Source organism: Anolis sagrei, chromosome 4, assembly GCF_037176765.1.
Source record: "Anolis sagrei isolate rAnoSag1 chromosome 4, rAnoSag1.mat, whole genome shotgun sequence".
NCBI lineage: Eukaryota > Metazoa > Chordata > Lepidosauria > Squamata > Dactyloidae > Anolis > Anolis sagrei.
This window is the reverse complement of record NC_090024.1, coordinates 217,626,596-217,653,152: the sequence shown is the minus strand read 5'-3', so window position 1 is coordinate 217,653,152 and position 26,557 is coordinate 217,626,596. Positions and strand designations below refer to the sequence as shown.

Genomic DNA, 26,557 nt, shown 5'->3' with positions numbered 1-26,557 from the left:
AGAACACTTTTTCTCTTATGTTTTTCAAGTTTCTGAAAGCCTTCATTTTCTCTTAACTAGGCTATAATTTTGGCTGTGACGAAATGAAAGAGGACCCTACTAAAAAAATTAAGCTATGCCTGAATGGCTGTTAGGGTCACTTATAACGATAGAAATCCTAGTTATATTAAAATAATCTTAATTGTTTAACCTTTGTCTTCATTTTCATTTTCTCAAAAGTTTTGGTGACTAAAATTAATAAACTTGGTAAAAAGAATTCTGTTGGGAAGTATCAAGTTATATTGATAAAACAGGCATATATGTTTATTCATATCATAATCTGATCACCATGCTCAATATATCCCATATGTTGTCAGAGTGGTTATAGTTATTTCATATGTATGTATGTTTTCAATGTGTTTGTATTAGTATTATAATGTATTACAATGTATTAGTATTGGTTTTCAAAGATGGATTCAGCTATGTGTTAGAATTGTTATTAAGAGGCAGAGAGAGAAAGAACCTTGAGACAGAGATAACGAAAATTCCTTTGCCCAGGGAAGAAAAAGGGAGTTACCCAGCTTGAAGGACAGAATGTTTACTTTTGCCTGTATGTCTTGTGCTGTGTCCGTCACCATCTTTTTAGTTCCAAAATGTAGTTCCTATGCAGTAGATGCTTTAGTAAAGCTCTCTTAGAAGAATGCTGCCTGAGATTGTTTATTTCTGAAACTACACGCCTGTTGCGCCAGACTGGAGAGTCTGAACTCTGACATTTGGTTATGGGCCCAGATTATGCCCAGGATTATGACCAGATTTATGGATGATAAGAGTACCAAGGAGCAGACCTGTAAGCATGCTGCCGGAGCCCTGAATTGCAACCCAGTTGACAGAAGAGGCTGACGGAGCATGGGAACTGAAACAGCCTGACGGAGCAAAAGAGAGAATTTTGCCGTGGCTATTCAGTGTCAGTTGATGACAAAGATTGCAGCCTGCGGTGAGTAACGAGGCTGAGTTTTGAAAGAAGATACGCAGCGGGGCGCGCTGGGCCAATTGAGTGATTAAGAAGGTGATTGATGTTGGAATCTGCCAAGCCAAGCCATAAAACTGCCAGAAGCTGTTTTTCTTACAGCTGGGATTAAATCCGGGATTCCGGAGGTTACGAAATGGCTTTTTCAAAGTTCCGACTAACTTATGAGAATGACGGACGGAGTGATGGATGTGATGAATCGTCGGTGAGATGTGCAGACCGTCATCGGTGTTATTTTTGCAACAGAAGACGGCATTATAAAAGAGATTGCAAAGAGAGGAAGTTTCAACTCAGTGGAACGGCCTGTGAGAGATATGGAGCCGAGACCAGTTACTGTGAAGATGAACAGAGAAACAGCAGCAGAAAGATAAATTCCTGTGTGGTGTCAGCTGCAGCCAGAGAAGCGGAACTTTCCAAAGAATTTGCCCAGGCTGGCCGGAGGTGTTTCAACTGCAATAAAATTGGACATTATGCTCGGAATTGTGTGGAGAGAAGATACCAGTCCAGAGGGGGCCGTGTCCCTGGAGTTAGAGTAAAGAGAGGTCGCGGAAGCAGAGGGGGCTATTATGGGAGAAATAGCTCAAGTCAAGCCGAAGAAGCAAGGATCATGGTTGCCGCTGTAGGAGAACTGGATGGCATCAAAAGAGACAGATGGGTACTAGATTCGGGTGCGACACATCATATTTCGAATTCTCTACGTCATTTTAATTGCACCCAATATACCCAGGGGAGTATGGTAACTATGGCTGACGGGTCTTTTCTCATGTTTGAAAAGTTTGGGACGTGTTATATCCCTTGTCTTAATGTTTGTTGGGAGAAAGTATTGTATGTACCAGAAATGAGAACTAATCTGTTAAGTGTAGCAACTTTGACTGAACATAATTATCAAGTAAAGTTCAAGGGAATTTATTGTTATATTTTTGACCCCAAGGGTGTCTTGATTGCCAAGGGTGTGAAGAAAGATAAAATGTACTTAATGTTTGAGAAATTGAATCAGACAGAGAGCAATGAGAATGTACAAGTGCAATGTGTTAAAAATGAGATTCAACATGACAGGTGCATACATTTACTCCATAGGATTATGGGGCATGCTGATATGGAAGTCTTGAAGAAAACTTTAAATTTGTGTCCAGAATATGAGCTTGAAAAATGTTATTTTGATTTAAAATGTGCAATCTGCAGTGAGGTAAAAAGACAACCAATTAAGTGTTACAAGAAGTCCAAAATTAGAGCTGAGAGACTTTTCCAAATAGGACACATTAGTATTGCAGGACCTTACCAACAAAGTGGTGCAAATTCTAGATTTACTATGTTGATAGTGGAGAAATTATCTAAATTTTCTTTTGTATATTTCTTGAAAGATTTGTCAGAGGCCACTGAGAAGCTCGGAAATTGGTTAAAAATGGTTGAGAATGTTTTTGATGTGCAACTGGAGACGCTGTATATTGATAAAGGAGCTGAAGTGTGTAAAGATGAGTTAAAACAGTTTGTGAAGTCAGAAGGAATTGAAGTCATTGAAATGAGTCAGTTTAAGAATGAGGAAGGAATTGCAGATAAAAGAATGGAGTATATAAATGAAATGAAAACATGTATTTTCAAAGACTCGAAGATTGAGAATGTTTATTGGCCGGAAGCAATTCACACAGCTAATTATATAATGAATCGTTTATGGGATCAGGTGTTGGATGATATTCCTTTTCGTAAGTTGTATGGCTATGCACCAAGTTTCAGACACATGAGAATCTTTGGACACTGTGCAAATGTGTTATTACCTGTGAATGAGAGAAACAAACGCAACCGTTATCGTGAGATGTTTTTCATAGGCTATTATAAGAATTATCTAAAATTTTTGAGTTCACCACAAACAGTCAAGTTAGCTAGAGTGGCATATTTTCAAAGATTGAGAGACTGGGAAGACATACACACTAACAAAGAGAATTTACATGGTTTACCCACAAAGAGAGAGGAGAGAAAAGTTGCACCAGATGTACAGGTTGAGCAGAAGCAGAAACAAGAGGTAAAGATTGAGCCAGATACACGTAGAAAGGAAAGGAGTGTTGCCACAGGCACAGAAGTGAAAAAGAGACATGAGTCAGGAACACACACACAGACAAAGAGTGAGAAAATAGCTAAGCAATATGCAGAAGTGATGCAGAGGGTGCAAGAGTTGGCAGAAAGAGGTACACATTCAAAGGAAAGAGAAGTCACATACAAGTCAGAAGCAGAATCACCACAAAGTAAAGGAGAAATGACAAAAACACCTGAAAGAAAGAGTTTGCAAGTTAAACAGGAACCTGAAGAGCCAATAGTTACAAAGCAAATTAGTGTCATGAATGAGAGAGATGCAGTGAAATACATGCAGTACCATAATTCAGCCACTGGGGGCGTAGATACAGTTGCAGTAGGGAAAGATTACACCAGCTGGGATGATAGTGATTTCTAGAACCAGCAAGTACCAGAATGTTTTGAAATGAAATGAGTTTGTTATGAATTGGTTCAGATTGTCAAAAATGTAATAGTGCAAGATGTTTGAAATTGTGTTCAACTAAAAAAGCGTAGGTGCCTTTGCAAAAATGCAATGTGTTTTATGTTCTTTGTAGTTTTGCTATGTGTATTGCTAAGATTTTTATGATGCATTTATTTCCCCTGTATTATTGTATTGGGACTAAGAAGTCATATCATGTGGTGTAAAGTTATAGAGTGTAAAAGGTTACAATTATCATGAAATAATTATTAAAGGTAATGGTTATTAAAGTATTGAGGTAACGAAGAATAGTAGTTATATTGAAGATATGATGTATTAAGTAGCTATGATGTATTGAGAGAACAAATGAATATTGTACTTAAAGAAGAAATTTAAGAATGATATGTATTAAGATATGATATGTAATAAGAAGTAATGAGGAAAAGTAATTGTGTGTATTAAAGAGATTATAGAATCACAAAGAGACATTATGAAATGAAGAACAGTTATGATATAGAGTTAATATGTAAAAGAGATGCAGAAATGTATGGAGACATGATTGTATGTACTAAGACATTATAAGTTTGCAGAAATGTGTTATGTAATGAAAAAAGTTACTGTGTGTAGAAAAGTTATAATAAAGCAAGCAGAGTAATATGGAAGAAGTATAATATGTGTTTAAGATGTAATAGAAACAGACAAAGATATGATTGTATGTAATAGAAATGTCATTAGATTGTGAAGAGAAGTTAAGAGAAGCAAATGTATGATGAAGTTATTATAAAAGTTAAAATAGGAGACAAATATGTAAGAGTAAAGTTAAAGAGTAAAGAATAAGTGAATATTGAAGTTGAGAGTTAAGAGTCAAGAAGTTACTATTATGCAAACCACATGAATGTATGTAAGAGAGGTATTGTAACACATTGAAAAAGAGGGGGAATTGTCAGAGTGGTTATAGTTATTTCATATGTATGTATGTTTTCAATGTGTTTGTATTAGTATTATAATGTATTACAATGTATTAGTATTGGTTTTCAAAGATGGATTCAGCTATGTGTTAGAATTGTTATTAAGAGGCAGAGAGAGAAAGAACCTTGAGACAGAGATAACGAAAATTCCTTTGCCCAGGGAAGAAAAAGGGAGTTACCCAGCTTGAAGGACAGAATGTTTACTTTTGCCTGTATGTCTTGTGCTGTGTCCGTCACCATCTTTTTAGTTCCAAAATGTAGTTCCTATGCAGTAGATGCTTTAGTAAAGCTCTCTTAGAAGAATGCTGCCTGAGATTGTTTATTTCTGAAACTACACGCCTGTTGCGCCAGACTGGAGAGTCTGAACTCTGACATATGTATGGGGGCATTGGGGTAACGATACAAAAGGTTTGCTAGGGTAGAGCCTCTTTCACTCAGACTCAGCCCCCCCCCCCCAAATCAAAATCTTGGCTATGGGCCTGGCCAGTGGAGTGCTATTTAATAAATGTTTATTTTCATATAAAACATCTGTACAGCAGAAATAGATGTGTATATTATTGTGCAGTGACTTTAAAATTACTGTGTTCAAGTTGCTCTCATGCTTGCATTTAATAACAACAGTAGTCTACTTTAACATTCCTTGTGTCATAGCTTATATTTTAGTTTGCAAATTTGAGGAGAGGAACCTGTCATGCAGTTTAAGTTTTCAGTCACTCTGGAGCCTTTTGCGCAGAAGGGCAGAATATAAATGCTTCACATAAATAAATGACTTAAAACAAATTATTAACTTTGGTTTTGTACCTAGTAGTTATCTGCTCTCTTTCTAGTTGATATTTAATGCAATGCTTTAATTATTTCTGTCAATAACTCACCAGTTTTTCCCATGTAAATGACTTGTTATACATTTAAGCTTTAACACAGAAATTATGTCTTGACATAAGGTTAGTTTATAAAATACTTGACTTAGAAATGCCAGTGTTTCCCATACTTTAGGCCTATTCCGGCTTAGACAATAGGAGTTTGTATCTTAAATTAATCTTATCAGTATTCTACCTAGCTGTCTTTCTCAAACAAGAACTAGTCCTCTGATCTTAATGCTGATTGTTGAAGTTAGTTCCAGTGTTTCATCATTTCCTGGGTTTCAGTTTTAGTAGTTTCCTCATTTTAAACAAGCATTGTATATCTCTACATTAGTTGTTAACTGTTGCCAAATTGAGTGACTTGTGGTGACCCAATGAATGAAAGACCTCCAACTCACCCTATTATTAACAGCTCTGTTTAGGAATTTCAGATTTTGTTGTTGTTGTTTATTAATTCAGTTGCTTCCGACTCTTTGTGACCTCATGGACCAGCCCATGCCAGACTCCCTGTCAGCCGTGGCCACTCCCAGTTCCTTCCGTCAAGCCAGTCACTTCAAGGATACCATCCATCCATCTTGCCCTTGGTCTGCCCTTCTTACTTTTGCCTTTAATAAACAAGGCTGACCAAACTGTTGTGAGACTGTTTGCTACATGTGATATAACACTTTAAGAAAAACAGTTGATGGTCGATCATGTCTGTAAAATCTCCATGATGTTTCTCTAACCCCCCCCCCCCTTTTCTGTTATAGGCAGCTAAGGAAGTTAGATGAAGACAGTTTAACAAAACAACCTGAAGAAGTGTTTGATGTATTAGAAAAACTTGGTGAAGGGTAAGTGAATGTTATGAGAAGCTATATGAGGGATGTACTAAGCACCTATGACAGCCGTTGCTCCTAGAAATCATCCAGAATCTGTATGTTTTATAAAGCACAACAATTTTTATTTACACAAGCAAAACTATCGAACACTCTTAACAGGCTATTCTGACATTTATAATTAAAACCACTGACCTTTTAAGTTTTAGGACTACCTTAATGCATGGATCCCCTTCCAAAATGCCGCAAAAGGAAACTTACTGCCAATCAGTCTTTCAGGAGTTAGAAGGTTAGTAGTTTGCAGTCAGGTGAAGTAAGATTTTAGCTTTGGAAAATAGATGTACCTTTGCTGTGACAGGCATAGGAAACCAGAAACTTACATGTTTTGAACTGCAGATCAGCATAAGCAACAGCTAGTAAGACCAATGGTCAGAGGAAGGGAGTTGCAGTCTGGAACACCCAAATGTACTATGTTTCTGCTCCCTGCAGTTTAACTATTGCACCTTCACAGTACTTTGAATGATGATCTCTGTAGACCAACATCAGCGTGTACAGAGTTTAGTTATAGCAGGAGTGTCCAATTTTTTCACTTCACTGGGCCACATTGGAAGAAGATGAATTGATTTGGGTCACACACCACAGTAATAACTTTATAATAATAATAACTTTATTTTTATACCCTGTCTCCATCTCCCAGAAGCAACTCGGGGTGGCTTACATGGGGCCAAACCCAATCACACAGAGTTAAAAACATAGCTTATAAAATATAACGACAATATAAAACAGCATTATAACAATAGTAAAACAGATATCATAAGCAACAATCAAGGACATACTGAAGACTGAAGACATGGATATACACAAATAGCAAAAGTGTATAGTGTATGGTGGCGTTATGCCTAGTACAGAATACATACTTGCATTCTTTTCCACAATTCATTTTACATGACATTTCGCTTTATTTTGTTAGTTAATTTTAATAGTTTTTGTTTCTTCTGGCAGAATAATTTGCATTTATAATGTGAATTATTGCTAATACTCGAACATAACATACTCTGATGATTCCATTCCATTCTGCTGTTGTCCACAAAGTTTGCACTAAAGAACCACACAATCAATGCTGTAATTAAATTTACAATTTTGTGTTAGGCCACATTCATATCTGTTCTGGACCACACACAGTCCATGGGCTGTTGGTTGGACAAGCCTGAGTTTTAAGTTTTTTTCTCACAGACATTATTTTTTAGGTTTTAACTAATACATTGTTTCAAGGACCATTTGTGTAAAATTCCTAGACATTTTGCAGCTATGGAAAAACATAGTTTTGTGTTTATTTTTTTTCGGAAGAAAACGACAAATTTAAATATATACAGTAGTGATTTAAATTTCAAATGCAAACTTTATTATTGCTTCATCATGCTAAGCTTGATGAGTATCTTAATCACCACATAAAATAGTACTATTTGACATAGTTATGAAATTTCAAAAATAGATTTTTATGTTTTTATCAGAATTTAGTGTGGTGAGTGCTTTGCAGGTTAATAAGCCCTTTTGTTAATAAGCCCTCAGTTTTCAGTTCCCTCTTTCTATGTCTTTGTGTGGGCACACATAGCAATGTATAATTTCAGTCGTAGTCTTGAATTTCATGGTGCGAAACCCTCTCTGCTCAATTCATGTGAATCTGTATCTGGTTATTCATTTTTGCCACATTATTGTAGTATAATTGCTTGATGGTGTTTAGGTCGGGGAAAAATCAGCCTGTGTGCCACTAGAACGCCTTGTTCCCTCTGTATTTACACATATCATGTAAAATGTGCTTTTAATACATTATTGAAATGATTTTCAGTGGTTTTATGACAATCGGTAACAGATATATTAGCAAAGCTAGTCTTATAGTAATCTAAAATCCATGTAGCATAGAATGCCTAAATATGTGGTGCACTCATTTTTTTACATGTTTGTTTCTTGTTACAGGTCTTATGGCAGTGTATTCAAAGCTATCCATAAAGAAACTGGCCAAGTTGTTGCAATTAAGCAAGTTCCTGTTGAGTCTGATTTGCAGGAGATCATTAAAGAGATATCCATAATGCAACAGTGTGATAGGTGAGTGCCATTGCTTGGTATTTTCACTGCCCAGAAAATCTTCTGAACTCAGAAATGCCCCAATACTTTTTTCAGAAACCCAGTATGGAAGTAAAACGTCCTGTCTTCCTGTTCAGAGGAAAAAGAAGCAAGCGTATAGCTTATTTCCTCATAATCAATTTGCAGAGAAGAATGGAATTATGGTCTTTCATCTGTTATTTTTACAAAATCTTCCAAAATCTTCCTTCAGTGTAATAATTTAGCAATTTTAAGAATATTATTCACAATACTAAGAAATATGCTATTACAAAAAATATGCATTGTGCATTGCATTTTACTTGTAATAACTGTTGCAGAGTCCTGCTGCAGTTACCCATCAGCAAAACTTACAAAATGAGATACAGAAAAATACCTTCTTCCAAAGAACACTTATTTCTCACTTCCTACTAGGTTTTTTAGGAGTGTTGGAACATAGCTGATGCTCAGTACAAGAACCTAGATTATGGAGTGAAGTACTTTCTTTCTAGATGAATTGAGTAGTGGTTTCTCATCCTCCACTGATCTTTGTGGTGTCTGTGTGTTGGGGGATGGTAATACTGTAAGTGAACACAAATAATGGCTTGGATATTCTGCCAAGCAAAATTTTACGAACCCCTTTAGGCTTTATTCTTACATTTGTTAAAGAAATGAAGAAACGTGGAGTAATATACTTTAAATAAACATGTGTTGGAGTAAACTTACCAGAGCTTCTATTTTTTCACCTTAAAGCAGAGAGGAAAATCATGTGGTCTTCCAAATTGTGGACTGCAAGTGACAACATTCCTGGCCATTGGCTACATTAGCAAGGGCTCCTGCAAGTTGCACTTCAACAACATCTGCAAGGTTGCATGATTCCCAGCCCTGCTTCATAACAAAATGTTGTCTTTAAGGGCATATTCTGATTTAGATATGTTATTTACTGCAATGCCTCAAAATTTGTGTTTGTGTTTTAAAAAAAGGTATACATAAAATGCTGGGAGTTGCAGTTCAACAACGTTGGGAGGGTCACATAATTCCCATCAATTCTTTACTAGTATGCTGTCTGTTTGATTATTGATCAGACACTAAGGGTTAGTTAAATTAAGCTTATTTGCTGTATAGAACAGTCCTCCGTATGTCTTCTGTTTAGATTTCTACAACCCATGCTCCTGACATAGGTGACATTGCAAAACTAAAGGAACATGGCAATGAATTTTCTTTTCCCAAGTTCTTGCATTAATATTGCAATTGAATTTAAATATGTTTTCTAGTTTGCATTTGTTTAATTTTTCCTTAGTCCTCATGTAGTCAAATACTATGGCAGCTATTTTAAGAACACTGACCTCTGGATAGTCATGGAATATTGTGGTGCCGGATCTGTGTCTGATATCATTCGACTGCGAAATAAAACGGTATGTACTCCTTCAACATCATAGTAACTTCTAAACTTTCTTGCAGATGGAAGTGTTCCATGTGAATACAATATTTTGATGTCAAATCTAAAATTGGATCCCAATACCTTCTAGTCATTAACCTTATTTTTTGGTGTCATGAGGGGTGAAGCTACACAACTAGAATATTCTTTATTGCTTCGGGGTCACTATATGTCTAGTAGTGAAGGCTCATGCACACAATACATGTTGTCACTGAAATGGTTTCAGCTTCTTGTCTTAAATCCACTTAGTTCTCTCTCTCTCTTTTTGCACTCAGTTTGTATATTCTGCATGTGTAGACGTATTTGCGAGCATGTACACTTAAGCATATAGTTAAAGTTGGTAGATGTGTACTCTTTATGATTAGCTTAGATTTTTCAAATCCTGTTACATAGTCCTTTGTCTGGGTTACTGGAGCAATATTGTGCAATGATACATCACTATATTAAGTGGCGTTTGAAACAGAGAGAGCAGACTGACCAGCAAGTTATATTTGAAAGGTTTTCTAAGTACAGGAAGTCCCTGAGTTGCAAACATCCGACTTACAAATGACTCCTAGGCCCTATATCCCAGAATATCAAGGCAGAAAATCCCACATTATCTGAGTTTGAACTCGGATAACTCAGTTCAAAACAGATACTGTGAAATTTTCTGTCTTGATATTCTGGGATATAGAGCTGTGTGGAAGGGCCCATAGTTACAAACAGGGGTGAGACAATAGAAAGTGAGAGAAATCTACCCATAGGAAGGGAAATTCACTCCTGTAAGGGTTATCATGGAAAAAGAGTGCCTCAACTGAACCTTTATCACCAGTCCATGTTTCTACAACAATTATTTATTTATTTCATGCATTTCTACCCCTTCCTTCTCCCCACAAGGGGGGGGGGGGGGCTCAGGGCAGCCTCACACAAGCATTATGTGATGCTATCAACATATAAACAAGGATTACAGTTAAAAACAGTAAAAAATAATTAAAACACATTATATGGATTCATTAAACAAGTTCATTAAGCAATAGATTAACATGTCAATTAAAACCAAGATGGAGTCAGGTTAAATCCAATGTCGCAGATGTCCCAAATTTTCTTTCCAATTGCCGCAAATTGCAAATATTTTCAAAATCCAGTTATTACAGGGACAGAAAATGAGGTGAACTCTTCTGAAAAGGAGCTCAGACAGCAAAACAAACATCACGGGTTGTTACCTTTTCCCTTTGCTATCTAAATATGCCTCATGCACAGAGGAAGAACTGTGTAAAGCTCCAGACAGTGCAGTCGTTGTTGCCCATTTTGGGTTTAAAATTATTTAGCTGCTTGTGCTCCCTCTATTTTATCAGTTTTGTACTTATTTATGCAATTCTCTTGACATGAAATAAATAAATGAAAAAAGGTCCACTTATAGCATTTTTGTTAATTTCATGTAGTAAATAATTACCTGGGATATTGGGATTGCACTTGCAGCTTTATAGGAAACTTGGAGAAAGAGGGAACTTGACTCGAGACTGTTGCTTTATAATAATATTTTAAAGTATCCTCAAGTGTCAGTTTATATGATAAGGAAAAATACATACTATAATGTACCCATTGTATCTTCTGATCTTAATTATTTTGTTCAGTACTACATAGATTAGTTGTAGTCAGTTGTAACAGTGTACCATTTGTTGTACAGTACCATTAATTGTAATTAGTTGTAACAATGTCCATATAAGAGAGTTTGTGTACATTTTAATAATAATAATAATACTTTTATTTATTACCCTGAAATGGAACAGTATTTATACAGCAGCTAACCCTGAGTATCTGCTAAATTAATTTTCTTTCTTCAGTTGATGGAAGATGAAATTGCTACAATTATACAGTCAACACTCAAAGGACTAGAATATTTGCATTTCATGAGGAAAATACACCGTGACATCAAAGCTGGCAACATATTACTCAATACAGAAGGGCATGCTAAACTTGCAGATTTTGGGGTAGCAGGCCAACTCACAGTGAGTAAAAATTGCCTCTGCACACTTATTTTAATATAAGATTATTATGGGTTGAAAATGTATTTTCATAGAATCATAGAGTTGGAAGAGACTTCATGGGCCATCCAGTCCAACCCCCTTTTGATGCGTCCTGTTGGAGTAATAGGTCTAAAATAAATGTGAAATATTCCAAAACCAAAAACTTTTATCACTAGCCACTCACTTCCAGTTTTGAGGAAAAGAGTCTAGTCCAGATATGGACAAACTTCGGCTCTCCAGGTGTTTTGGACTTTAACTCCCAGAAATCTCAGCCAGTTTACTGACTGTTAGGAATTGTCGGAGTTGAAGTCCAAAACACCTGAAGGGCTGAAGTTTGCCCATGCCTGGGGTAGTCACATTCAGCGCTTCCTGCGTTTTTCCTCCAGGAGGTCTGATAAGGGGAAGAGAAGAAGAGGAAGTGGGGGAGGTCTCTGCTTGGCTAAAGTCTGTCTAAAAAGCAGACATCCCAGATACTTTTGTGTTTTCTTTCTGCCTGGCTAATGATGGTGCCTGAAATTGACAGCAAGTACGCAGCAGCCACATTGGCCTGCCCCTGTATTTGGCCCAGAAAGAATAGAAAAAAAACTTGCAGTGGTGGGGTAGGAAGGGAGGATTCCCCCCTGTTTCTCTGGCTGTTTTGCTAAAAAGCGAGAAAATGTGCTGACAGCTAGGAAAACATCTTTTTTTTTTAAACAGAAGCCTTGTGTAAGCAGACTCTGGCAGTAGGGGAGCAGGGGCTCCTAGCAGATGGGGTCTTGCCAGGCATTTGACATGTGACGATCATCTCTCCCTCCCTCCCCTCTATCATTCATTCTCTAACTATATGAACATACAATATTCCAAAATCCCCCCAAAATCCAAAATCTTTATAATTGTGGGATCTCAATAAGGGAGACACCCTGTACCAGCTTTACTGGCTCATAATCGTGTGGATGCACCAACTGGTATGAAACAGCTCTGGGAAAATTGATTTTCTAGATGTGAGCTTTCATAATTTTTGAAGTTAATCCATTTTAAATTTAGAGTGCTTGTCAATACATGGTGCTTTTGAAGTGCTGCATAGTCTTTGTCTAAATTCCTCGGGAAAGTTTTTGTTTGTTCTCACTTAATTTGTTCGATTTTGCTAGCTTTCTTAAAATTTCTTGTTTTTTCTTTGTGTCAGGATACTATGGCAAAAAGAAACACTGTGATAGGAACTCCATTTTGGATGGCACCTGAAGTGATACAAGAAATCGGATACAATTGTCTAGCAGACATCTGGTCACTTGGAATTACAGCCATTGAAATGGCTGAGGGAAAGCCACCATATGCCGATATTCACCCAATGAGGGTAAGGGCTAAGTAATCAATCTGATTTGTTATTTGATAGCTGTGTAATGCACTGGTGGAGTTGGAAGCCAGTTCTCGTGATAACGTGTGATTATAAGCTGGACAAGAATGATTGGCAAGTATAAATGGAATATGTATTACCAACATGCATGAAGAAACACATACTGTACCCAGTTAGATGTTCTGAGTGCATTTGTTGGGCGATTTCCCACCATTACCACAGTTACTCAGATTACATTGTGATTGCTCTGAAATTAAATGTTTTTCGGAAGATAGTTTTTACTGAAATGTGGAAGTGAAAAGCACACATTCCTGAAAACTTATTGTTGTTTGCAGGCAATTTTCATGATTCCAACAAATCCACCTCCAACATTCCGAAAGCCAGAACTTTGGTCAGATGAATTCACAGATTTTGTAAAACAATGTCTTGTGAAGTGTCCAGAACAAAGAGCCACTGCAACACAATTGCTTCAGGTCAGTATCTGCTATGCTAGAATGTAAATAATATTATAACGTTTTTCTTCCTCTGGTACACTTTGGATTCTGACACTTGTTTTCTTGGCACTAATATTTTGGTTCTTCACTATCTGGTTGATCAGCCTTTTAATAAAAAACTAAAAATTTACTTCATTATTTGAAATATTTTTTTATTTGACTTGTCTGGAAAACTGGAGTTGGATAAGAATGATTGGAACTAAAAGCAGAGAGAAATCTTCCTTTTTTCAAGTACTTCTATGACTGTGATAAGAGACTTTTGAGAATAACTGCTCACATACTGTGTGGACAGATAGAAGATCTAATAATAGTGACTTTCTGGAGAAGCCTGTGTGAGAGAGTACCCAGCCTTAGGGAAGTAATTTGTTTATGTGCCATCTCTATGGGCATATGACTGTACATATTTTTTTGCTTTTTGTCTAGGCTTGATAAAAGCTGAAACTCTATGGTTATGTGAATAGGCATTATATGGGAACCTATTCTACTGTAGCCTGTTTTTTAAATTTATAACATTCTTAATGCTTAGTATTTCATTATTTAATATATCACCAGTTCGCTTATATAATTTCTTTCTTGAGAATTTTTCACTGTAGTGAAATAAACCGTGGCCAGGGATGCCTTTAACATCCCTAATTTTGCAGCTGAGAATTGAGGGTAAATAATCTACTTGAACTCCTGTGTGTATCTATGTGGCTTTTTAAAGTCTGCAGTTACATTCTGCATTTCTTCCCAAGTGGTCTTTTGCTCCCTCACAATGGTACAATGACAGTAATGATACAGACAAAAACAAACTTGTTCCTATATGTGTTCAGTCAGAAGTAAGTTCCAGTTATTGAGGATCACTTACCAAAGAAGCATGCAAAAGATTGTAACCGACATATCTATTGGAGTGTCTGCTGGTCAGATAAACGCTGACGCTGATAAACCCCTGGTATAGACCACACAATGCATAATTTCATTTTTCCTCTATATAAAATTGGATATAGCTTGCTTTGCAGTAGACGTTCTTAGTGTATCATAGGTTAGTTACATTATTTTAACCTAATGGGTCAGAACTACATTAGCCTTAGAAATTACACAGCTTGGATAGGACTTAGAATAGAGTTGTATTAATTTTCTACCAGCACTATGTGCTCAATCAACAAAATTAATGAGATCATTGTAACTCTGTGCTTAGATCTTTTGTTCTGCTCTCATACCTTAGTTCAAAGTTCTTACTTTTCAGCTTGTGTCTTTTAGCATCCGTTTGTGAAAAGTGCCAAAGGAGTTTACATCCTGAGAGATCTGATTAATGAGGCAATGGATATCAAATTGAAAATTCAGGAAGCTCAACAACGTGAACTGTATCATGATGATGAAGAAAATTCAGTGAGTATTAAAACCCTCTGCCTCCTATAGTAATTTTGTTAATTCTATCTTTCTGGGTTGACTTTTTGTAATTCCTTCATTCCTCGCTGATTATAGAAAATAGTTAAAATACTCTAACTTACAACAAACTCCTTCAAACTTGTGACATACACCTTCAAATTTCAGTTCTATTATTGATCGTATAATATTGTGTAATATTTCTGATTACCTGGTTATTATGCCTAACCAGATTTCCCAACCTCAAAGTAAAGATGATAATTTTGAGTGAACTTAAATTAGTACTATAGTTTTCTTGCTAATCTTTCTTTCTGCTGCTTCTCAAAGTAGCTTAGAGCACCATATAAAAGCTTTTGCCAAATATTATATAAATTCAGGATGTAAAACAGTTTCAGTTCACTTTGTTAATGCCAGTCTCTAACAATCTCTATCTTAGAAGGAAGTCTAAAACATATATTATAAGAAAGTCAGACTTCATGTTCGCTTTTTTTTCCATCTTTTCTAACTTTTATCTCATCTTTTTGGTGTATTTTATTGATGCATTTTTGGCAAAAGTATTAACCTCCCCAGCTTAGTAAGAATAAACTACTAATTTTATGATCAAGTTGAAGATTTCATTCTCTAGACCACTCATCCATCATGTTGATATCCCTTTGAGAATAAAAGCTGGTAAATCAAGTAATTGTTAGTTGGCTAGGACCAAATTTGTAAACTGACATTTTCCTTTTAATTGATATTGGAGAACCCCTTGGACTTTGCTTGAATCAAGTTATTCAGAGGTATAACATGTTAATATCTGTATGCAGGAAGAAGATGAGCCTGATTCTAGAACCATGGTACGAGCACGGGGACAGGAAACTAATACAATCAGAGCTGCTTGTGGAATGAGTGATGGTATCAATACCATGATAGAATATAATGACACCTTAGAGTCACAACTGGGAACAATGGTGATAAATACAGAAGATGAGGAAGATGAGGGAACAATGAAGAGTAAGTATGTCATCTTTAGTTATGTACAACATTGAATAATATGTTCATTGTGCATAATATGGTTGGGGGTTCTATACTGGCACCCCATTTGTGAAACAGGAAGATTTCTCTCTGCTTTTATTTCCAATCATTCTTATGTCTTCTGATTGCACTGCTGAGTTTATATATTAGGCTGTTTTTGACTACATTTATGTATACTGTTGTCATAGGATATGCCTGACTAGTTAAGGTATTCTTTTAATGTATACAAAACCCAGTGACTGAGCTCTGGGAAAGTGTGTTTTTATACACGAGTAACTAAGATTTAAAAAATTTAAATGTTGACTGTTGGCCTTTTTCATTAAGTTAGAATATTGCACCATCCTTCTGTATATTACTACATAGGGTGGTAGAAAAAATATCATAGGTTTTCTTTTTTTCCATTTTTTTATTATGTTCTTGGAACCAATGTATTTTCTCCACTAGAGGGAATATGCTCTGAAAATAATACGTCTTTTGTTACAAAAGTGATGTTTTTTTTAAAAAAAAGAAGCATCTTTGACACTCTGTCTACATTGCAGTTCTCTATTTAATGGTCATATTCGTTCAATAAAACAATTATTCCCCTAATTAGCCGCAGTTGTTCAACCCATGCAATGCATGCAAATTAATTCTTTTTAAAAAAGACTGTGTAGAGTAAGGTGAGAGCAATCATCATCACCAATTAGTGTTTCCTAAATTGCTTTATGCTCCAATATTAACAAATTAAACACGCTGTAATCTACTTTGTGGAATATTCTTTACCTTGGCCTACAGATGAGATGGTAGAATGATTTAACTATTTCAGGCTGAAGATAGAAAACACTAGATTTTGGGTGGATTTCTTTCAAATACCCTAGATATGTTTTAAAGAGGAAAAACTTCACCCACACACATCTTTGTAACATTTTTTTACCCAGAGTAGCCTTTTTAAAATTTGTTCTCACTCATAAGTCATGCAATCTATATGACTTTGCACCTCATTTGCACACTCTTTGTTTTATGTGCTTTTTGTTGTGACCATCAAGTCATTTTCTGACTTATGGTGATTATGTCACAATGTTATTGTCCCAAGATTTGTTGAGAAAGGGTTTGCCATTGCCCTCCTCTGAGGCCAAGAGCATGTGGCCTTCCAAGGTTACCCAATGGATTTCATGGTTGAGTGGGGATTTGAACCTACATCTCTTGCTAAAAGCAAATGTTCCTGCTATTGAAAATCTGTCTGAAATTTTAACTTCTGGCATAGTCAACAACATTTTTAGTTCTGCAGATGACTTATTTTTTTTTCATTGAGTTTTTTAGCATCTGCGGGTCTCTAATGCCCTGATGTGTATTAACTAGTCAACATTTATGACACTCTCAATTCTGTTGTTCCTAACCAGTCTGTCACTCTTCTCAATTATAAATTGCCATGATCAAGGTGGTGGTGGTGAGTTGAATACCCTTTTCTTTCAGGCTGGATAGAATCATTATTTGACTGAATGTGACACAGGATTCACATAGAATTTTAGAACTTTAGTGAGGAACAGCAAGGAGTCAGTGTTCAACTTTCAGCCTTGGAGCAGTTTTTTTCTGCCAGCTGAATTTCAACTGTAAATGTCTAAACGGATAAGAGAAAAGCTGGTGTGAGTAGTAAGCAATATTTATTTAGCACAGATGTGAGTTTGGAACCATCCATCCATCACTTTATTTATATCCCACCTTCTTTCTCTCAATCTGGGATTTAAGGAAGCTTTCAAAAAAGGCAAAGAATAATAATAAAAAACCCTCATCCACGCATAGCTAAGATATACAAAATTAGATTACATCAGTGTTTTTAAAAATAGAATTAAAACCACGGGCAATCCCTCTTGCATTCCTATCAATCATGCCTGTGAAGGTGTTGGCATAGAAAGGAGTGCTTTCCCTGCAGATCATAAAGCTCACGTGTCTTGCCATGGGAAGATAGGCTGGTTCACAAGATATGAGTGTATGTGGAGGCTTAATATGAAATATTTAACTTTTGTGACTCTGTTTGCTGTTTTTAATTGCTTTTGATTGCACTGAGTTGTTAGTGTTACTGTAATATATAAAAAATGGGTTACCTGTAATATTCCGATGCTTCTCAAGCAGAAAAAATGGTCTGTGATTGCAGTAGACTTGTAGTACTGATAGTGTTTAACCAAGAGAGGGAGCTGCATCACAGCTTTTAATGCAAAATGGCGTTGTGAAACTTTTATACCTTTCAGTTCAATATTCTTTCATATTGTCTGATGATATTGTTAATTAATAGTAAGTAGTAAAATAGAATTTTGTATACAGGCAGGCCCAGAGTTGCAAACATCCGAATTACAAGCGACTCATAGTTACAAATGGACATGAATCAACAGGAAGCGAGAGAAATCTATCCTTAGGAAGGGAAATTTACTCCTGGAAGAGTTAGACTATGTAACATGATTTTTGTTCCTAGGTTATAAGTGTCATTTCTTAATAAAAACATGGAAAACGTTTATTAAACTGCAAAAACTTTGTTTTTGCTGGACAACCTACAGCACATTTTGTTATAGTTCTTCAATGAATATCTCACAGAGTCTCAACCAATTCAACATAGTTTGTGACAGCTACAGAAATGAAGTTTCTGGAGTATTACAACTACTTTCAAAGTAAGCACTGCACAATTATATAGGAAATAACATTTTCAAATCTGGAACAGATTTTTTTTCAAATTTTGTCACATAATGTTATTGTGGGGAAAAGATGTCTTAACTGAAACTGTATCACCAATCCTTGTTTCCACAACAAACCATTTTTTTCAAAATCCAATTATCGCAGAGACAGAAAGTGGTATAAAATCTTTTGAACAGACAGCAAAAGAAACACTACAGGGGTGTTAACTAGGGCTGTAAATCGTTTTGGAAGAGTTATGTCAGTTTTGGAAATGGCTCCAGGTCTCTGTCACATGCACCTCTTCTTCCCCGAAAGGGCTGGATTTGGTTCTCCCAAATGGTCCCAGGTGGATGGTGAGGATGGAATGGAGGAAGAAGCCCTGTTCTTCTTTAGACTTTTCCAATGATGTGTTTCAGTGGAATAATAGGAGGAATCCAATAAAAACACTCAGATCAGCTTTGTATGCTTACTCTTACCCCAGCCTTGCATTGCTTGATAAATGTGTCTTAATAATTTGTCCTGGTATAATTATTTCTTAGCAAGGTGACCTGTGCTGTCTTCAGTCTGTGCAGGCTATATTTACATATGCCTCACTAAATTGCTTCAGGTGCTCTATTTTTCACCTTATTACTTTTGTGGTCATGCTCCCTTCATGTTCAATTAAATTGATTTCACTATGAAGATGTATTAGCCTTATGTATGAATTTTCTTTGGAGATATTTATTTCGAAACAGTATTTTATTGTAAAATACTGTTGATTTCTAAATAGTATTTTAAATGTAATGGACGAAGCCCCCGGTAGTGCAATGGCTTAAACCCTTGTGCCCTCAGTGGCAGGACTGCTGGCTGAAAGGTCGGGGGTTCAAGTCTGGGGAGCGGGGTGAGCTCCTGTCTGTCAGCTCCAGATTCCCATGCAGAGACATGAGAGACACCTCTCACAGGATAGTAAAAACATCCGGGCATCCCCTGGGCAATGTCTTTGCAGATGGCCAATTCTCTCACACCAGAAGCGACTTAAAGTTTCTCAAGTGGCCCCACACACGAAAAAAAAGTAATGGATTAATGATAATGACAATATCAAAGGGGTTCTTGTTTTATGACTTGTGTAACAACTGATAAAGTTGAATTGCAGAGAATGCTTTTCTACATTGTTTTCTCTTGAGGCAAAATTTGAAACTCTGAAGTTGTGCAGACTTACCTGTTTTCATATTCTGTGTCTGCAAATAATTTTAGTAAAAATTCTTGTGTTTTTCATCCTGCTAAAATTAATATTTTAGAGCAGCCTTCCCCAACTTTGCATTTGTCAGCTATAAGACTACATTTCCCATCATTTGTCCTTCTCTAATGGCTACCCTCGTTTATCTAATCACTTTCCCTTCAATATTTACTACCAGGTTTCAGTTCATGAAACCCAGTAAAATGCCTTCAATTTTAGCCTGTTTTTTTCTACCACTGGGATTTTTACACAGTCACCTCTTTGTCTCAAAAGTGCTTAAAATAAAAGGCTGCACTTTTAACTATCAGGCTGTATTCAAATGCAGGTAAAAGTCAACATGTAAGCACCGTTTATGGAGGAAAAACAAATAATGTGTTATTTACAATCTCAGTATATTATAACCTCATTTGACTCTTTGCTACCCTCCAGCAAATAAGTGCTCAGATGCCAGTTGCACTAGGTAAACCATAAAGGATCTATACATTATATAACTAGTTTTTTACATAGACTAGCTTGTATCCTCTTGGTTAGTCCCAAATAGAGTATAATTGTCATATCAGTTTGTTTATTTAATCCAACATTTCTACCCCGTCCTTCTTAATCCCCGAAGGTGGCTCAGGGCTTACAATGGCAGCAATTTGATGCCGACAACATACAACACATTACGTATAATATTATACAGAAGATAAAACATTAGGTTAAAATACATTTAAAACTTTATTATTATCATGTAACCAAATCAGTTGTTGATTTAATAGATAGTTAAGTCCTATTTATTGACTGTAGGCCATAAAAATGTTTTTCTTTTACCTTTCACCAATCTTTCCAACCCCCAGGTCATTGTCTGTCTATTACATGGGCCCCCAAACTAAGGCCCATGGGGCGGATATGAACCTCCAAGGTCATTTACCCGACCCTCACTCAGGATCAACCAAAGTCTGAAATGACTTGAAAGCACACAACAACAACAACAATCCTATCTCATCAGCCAAAAGCAGGCCCACACATCCCATTGAAATACTAATAAGTTTATATTTGTTAAAATTGTTCTTCATTTTAATTATTGTATTGTTTTAAGTGGTTTTGCACTACAAATAAGATATGTACAGTGTGCATAGGAATTCACTCATTTTCCCCCAAATTATAATCCAGCCCTCCAACAGTTTGAGGGACTGTGGCTTAGCCCTTTGTTTAAAAAGTTTGAGGACCCCTGGTCTATTATTTCTCACTCACATTACCCTATTCTAAGGTGTACCTCCCTCAGCGAAATACCTGCTCTCTGTCATTCCATCCACATGACTGGAGCAATAGCAGCTATCTCTAGTAGTACTGCTGGGCCTATTACTATGTTCTCAAAATATTGGTGTATCACACTCTTTCCTAGGATTTTAAGATGGCATACAGATACAATTACAACAGTTTAAAACAAAATTTACAACAATAAAAATCATGTAAACCGACTAAAGATATATTAAAGAATTTAATAGGTTAACACAAATTTTAAAGCTTTGAAATAAGCCTGAAAGATATTGATAAAATATCATGTTTTTGCTTGGTATTAAAATGATGTTAGTGTTGGTGCCAGTGATGTGTATTCATTTCCTGGAATTTCACATCTGGACAAGGATATCTGATAGACCTGTATATGGACGTTTTGGTAAAATGATGCAGGTGGAAGTCTTTTATTATTTCTTTGCATCGACAGGATTATTTTAAAACTGTGGTCCACAAGGTATATGGTTTTACATACTTGAACAAACTCCTGTTTTCAAATCATCCTGGCTGTTTTAATTTATCATCACTAGAGGTTCTTCTCCATTTAATTTTTCTATTTGAGATGTAAAGATCTACACAAGGGCAAAGAGGACTTTCTTGTCAATGTTTTCTGCTGATGAAATATTCTTCCCAAAGAGGTTTGTCTATTGCTGATGCTGCTATCACTTAAGTGCTATAAAAAAGTCTTTATTCATCCATGCACTGAAATAGATTTTTATTAGTTTAATTTGTCTATTTTAGTCAGTTTTAAAATTTATTGTGCTGTTTTTTCTGATTTATGATGTGTACTACAGTGGATAATGGTAAATCCGAATCTGAGAAATTTGCAATGCAACTAGGAAGTGAGTTTTTGTGAGTTTTCCAGGTTGTATGGCCATGGTCCAGAAGCATTCTCTTCAGACTTTTTGCCCACATCTATGGCAAGCATCCTCGGTTGTGAGGTCTGTTGGAAGCTAGGCAAGTGGGGTTTATATATCTGTGGAATGTCCAGGGTGGGAGGAAGAACTCTTGTCAGCTTGAGGCAAGTATGAATGTTGCAATTGACAAACTTAATTAGCATTGAATGGCCTTGCAGCTTCAAAGCCTGGCTGGTTCTTGCCTGGGGGAATCCTTTGTTGGGAGGTGTTAATTGGTCCTGATTGTTTCCTGTCTGGAATTCCTTTGTTTTTTGAATGTTGCTCTTTATTTACTGTCCTGGTTTTAGAGTTTTTTAAACCAGATTCAACCAGAGAAGTCATCCATAGCAGAGCACTTGAGGTACCAACCTGGACACAGCATATTATCTGAGAACATAGAATTGCTGGACCATTCTACCATGTCAGACTACACAGAGAAGCCAATGAAATCCACAATCATGTGGACAGTTTCAACAGAAAGGAGGAAAACCATGAAAGTGAACAAAATCTGGCTACCAGTATTTTAAAAAACCCTATTTTTTAAAGTATATCTTGAGGGACTACTATAATTGCAGCAATAGTAGATTGCCTGGAGTATCCCTTTCTTCTTTTGAGCTCTTTACTGTACATATGTTGCTGGAACACAATACAGGAAATCTGTCTGTCTCCAGCCTTCACTAGTTTCCCAAAGCCAATGCTGCAACAAATAAAACAAAACAAACCTTCCTGATAGACAAAATGTAAGAAAAGTAGGGGTTGGGCTGAGCTTCCATAAAAAGACCTGTAAAAAGAAGCTTTTTTGTCATAGGGACTGTGGCGCAGCTGGCTGAGTGTCAGCTGCATTAAGATCACTTTTGTTTGAAGCCAGCCCGGGTCGGAGTGAGCTTCCGACCAATTGTGTAGCTTGTTGTCGACCGTTGCAACCTGAAAGACAGTTGCATCTGTCAAGTAGGAACATTAGGTACCACCTGTGTGTGGGGAGGCTAATTTAACTAATTTACAGGGCCATAAAAAAGACTCCAGCAAAGCACTCCAGCAAAAAGCATGCAGGGAATGCGGAAAGTAGTGGAAACTACTTCATCAGTGTCGCAGATGGACGATGAAAGCGACAGCTCCCCTGGCGGCCAGAAAAGTTAAATAGCCTCTGACTGTCTGTCTATATCTGTTGTGTGTCATTTAATGTTTGCCATATATGTGTACATTGTAATCCGCCCTGAGTCCCCTGCGAGGTGAGAATGGCGGAATATAAATACTGTAAATAAATAAATAAATAAATAAATAAATAAATAGGCTTTGTTAACTTAAGTATCGCTGTATACTACCTCAGAATGGTGCAGCTTCCAGTTCTAAGAGGCAAAATTAGATCCTGATAGTTTGACGTTTCAGTTCTCTCTTCCATGAAAACTGTCCATAATTTTGATATGTTGAAGGTTGCTATAGAAATGTTTTAAATAAATCATATGAAGAAGTTTTATCTACTTGCTGGGATGCTGGGACATGCCCTATTTTTTATCTTCTCTTATTTGAAGCAGCAGTTGGAATGCTCACTAATGCCATTTTGATCTGATTTACATCTCTTTTTCCGTTTCTGATTGATTAATTCTGGCAGCAGTGCTGTCTCAAAGCTTTTTGCTGCTTTTGGTGAATTGAAATTTTGTCCTCTCCCTGCCCATGAATTTTGTATCTTGGACAATATGACATTGTGCTACTGAATTTTTACTGGACTGTTTGTTTTCATTTTTAAAGCCTGCAGTTGTTGACTTTCCTTTTATTACTGCTTCTGTGTCAGAGAAAGGTAGTGGGCATTGGAGTTCCCTTAAAGGCAAGGCACATTTATTTGGCTGGTGAGTTGCTAAAGTACCTCTGTGTATCTTCTGCTAAAACAGAGGAAAATGCTTGCCAGGCATCTCAGGTGATGAAGAAGTTGCTGCCCATCTGACATACTTTAGTGGTTAACTGCCTTTCTTCTCTAGACCAACTCACAATGCTTTAGCTGTGTGCTAATGCAAATTTCTCAGTGTTCTCTCCTCCTCCTCCCCCCTATCTATATATATAAATTTGTTAGGGGCATCCAACGAGGAAACAAAACTCAAAAACCCCCCAACGAAACTTAACCAAAATTCCCATGCCCATAACACAACCCACAAGGTACAAACATATCTACTCAAAATGAAAAACAACACAACAACACACTCACAAAACGGCAAAACAACAAAACTCAAAAATCCCACAACGAAACTTAACCAAAATCCCTGTGCCCATAACACAACCCACAAGGTACAAACATGTCTACTCAAAATGAAAAACAACACAACAACACACTCACAAAACGGCAAAACAACAAAACTCAAAAATCCCCCAACGAAACTTAACTAAAATCCCCGTGCCCATAACACAACCCACAAGGTACAAACATATCTACTCAAAATGAAAAACAACACAACAACACACTCACAAAACGGAAAAACAACAAAACTCAAAAATCCCCCAACGAAACTTAACCAAAATCCCCGTGCCCATAACACAACCCACAAGGTACAAACATACCTACTCAAAATGAAAAACAACACAACAACACACTCACAAAACGGCAAAACAACAAAACTCAAAAATCCCCCAACGAAACTTAACTAAAATCCCCGTGCCCATAACACAACCCACAAGGTACAAACATATCTACTCAAAATGAAAAACAACACAACAGCACACTCACAAAACGGCAAAACAACAAAACTCAAAAATCCCCCAACGAAACTTAACCAAAATCCCCGTGCCCATAACACAACCCACAAGGTACAAACATATCTACTCAAAATGAAAAACAACACAACAACACACTCACAAAATGGCAAAAGAACAAAACTCAAAAAAACCCCAACGAAACTTAACCAAAATTCCCGTGCCCATAACACAACCCACAAGGTACAAACATATCTACTCAAAATGAAAAACAACACAACACACTCACAAAACGGCAAAACAACTGAGCATGCGCATTGGCGCCCAGCCGCAAGTTCCATCGCGCGCGCACACGGCCTTCCGGCCAACGTTCCCTCTGCGGAAACCATGCCCACTCCAAGCCCCGCCGCGCCGCTTCCCGCACACAAACACCCCCTGCCGCACACACACACGCAACCCCACGCTCCATCACTCCCCCCACTGCCGCACACACACACGCAACCCCACGCTCCATCACTCCCCCCACCGCCGCACACACACGCAACCCCACTCCCCCCGCCGCCGCACACACACACGCAACCCCACTCCCCTCCGCCGCCGCACACACACACGCAACCCCACGCTCCATCACTCCCCCCACCGCCGCACACACACGCAACCCCACTCCCCCCGCCGCCGCACACACACACGCAACCCCACTCCCCCCGCCGCCGCACACACACACGCAACCCCAGGCTCCATCACTCCCCCCGCCACCGCACACACACACGCAACCCCACGCTCCATCACTCCCCTGCCCCAATCTTACCTCCTTTTACTTCACGCCACCTCCAAACCCCATCCCGCCCCTTCCCGCCCTGTCAAAATCTAGGAAAGACAGGAAGGAAGGAAAGAAGGAAGAAAGAGAAAGGGAGGTAAAGAAAAAGGGGGAAGGAAGGAAAGTTAGAGGAAGAAGAAAAGGAAAGATGGAAGGAAAGAAAAGAGAGACAGCAGAAGAGAACGAAAAAGGGGGAAGGAAGGAAAGAGATAGAGAAAGAAGAGGAGAAGGAAAGATGGGAAGGAAGGAAGGAAGGAAGGGAGGGAGGGAGGGAGGGAGGGAAAGAAGGAGAGAAAGAGGGAAGATTGGCCACAGCAACACGTGGCGGGTAAAGGTTGTTATTTCTATTATTATTATTATACTATTGTTCCTCTGAGACCCTTTTAGGGGAAATGGGAGAGGTGTCAGGTCCCGGAGGCAATGCATTGCATTATTGTTATTGTTATGATGGTGGTGAAATAAAAGGAAATAAAAAGTGAAAGAAGGAAGCAAACAGGGAGGGAAGAAAGGCAAAGGAAGAAAGGGGGAGGGAATGAAGGAAAGAGAGAAGGATGAAACCAAGTAGTGAAAGAAGGAAAGAAAGAAAGAGATATAGAAGGAAGAAAGGAGAGAAAGGGGGAGGAAAAGGGGGAAGGAATAGGTAGGGACCTCTCTTTCAGATATCTACCTCAACTTTGATAAGTTTTACTATAGGCCACAGCAACGCGTGGCAGGGCACAGCTAGTACACTATAAAAGAGTGTATAGTCTCTTTTGCCCAAGTGTATAGTCAAAGCCTTCTTGGCATAACTGAGTGTTGTCATTGAATATTTGGAAGCATAGGGGTGCTGATGTTTTAGCATCTGGATCCTAAAAGGGATTAAGAATTGTTCTTGGCATATTTTCCATTGTTATACAACCTGAGTTGCCTTCTCCTGCACTCTTTTCCAGCTCTCAGATATTATTTTTGAGAGGATGTGACTATCGAAATGCATAGCTGGAGAGCGATTATAGGCCAGTGGCAAAACATATGATTTTGCTTGCAGAAGCTCCTTGTTTTAATTTCTGGTATCTCTTAGTAGGGTTGAGAAAGTCTCCTGTCTAGAAATCTGCTGATCAATAGAGAAAATACATTGTGTGCCAAAAGAGCTCAATAGTCTAACTACATATAAGTCACCATTCTGTGTCCCAATATT

At 37.5% G+C, this 26,557-nt stretch overlaps 1 protein-coding gene across 1 annotated transcript in view; it reads left to right on the top strand.

Moving 5' to 3' along the window:
* Positions 1–26,557, top strand: part of STK4 (serine/threonine kinase 4) — a 65,600-nt gene that overhangs the window by 3,717 nt on the left and 35,326 nt on the right. The window contains exons 2-9 of the mRNA XM_060772199.2: positions 6,048–6,128; positions 8,088–8,216; positions 9,511–9,625; positions 11,472–11,636; positions 12,817–12,984; positions 13,320–13,457; positions 14,718–14,846; positions 15,650–15,836. Of these exons, the coding sequence (XP_060628182.1) occupies positions 6,048–6,128; positions 8,088–8,216; positions 9,511–9,625; positions 11,472–11,636; positions 12,817–12,984; positions 13,320–13,457; positions 14,718–14,846; positions 15,650–15,836 (1,112 nt within the window). The remainder of the gene's footprint in view (positions 1–6,047; positions 6,129–8,087; positions 8,217–9,510; positions 9,626–11,471; positions 11,637–12,816; positions 12,985–13,319; positions 13,458–14,717; positions 14,847–15,649; positions 15,837–26,557) is intronic.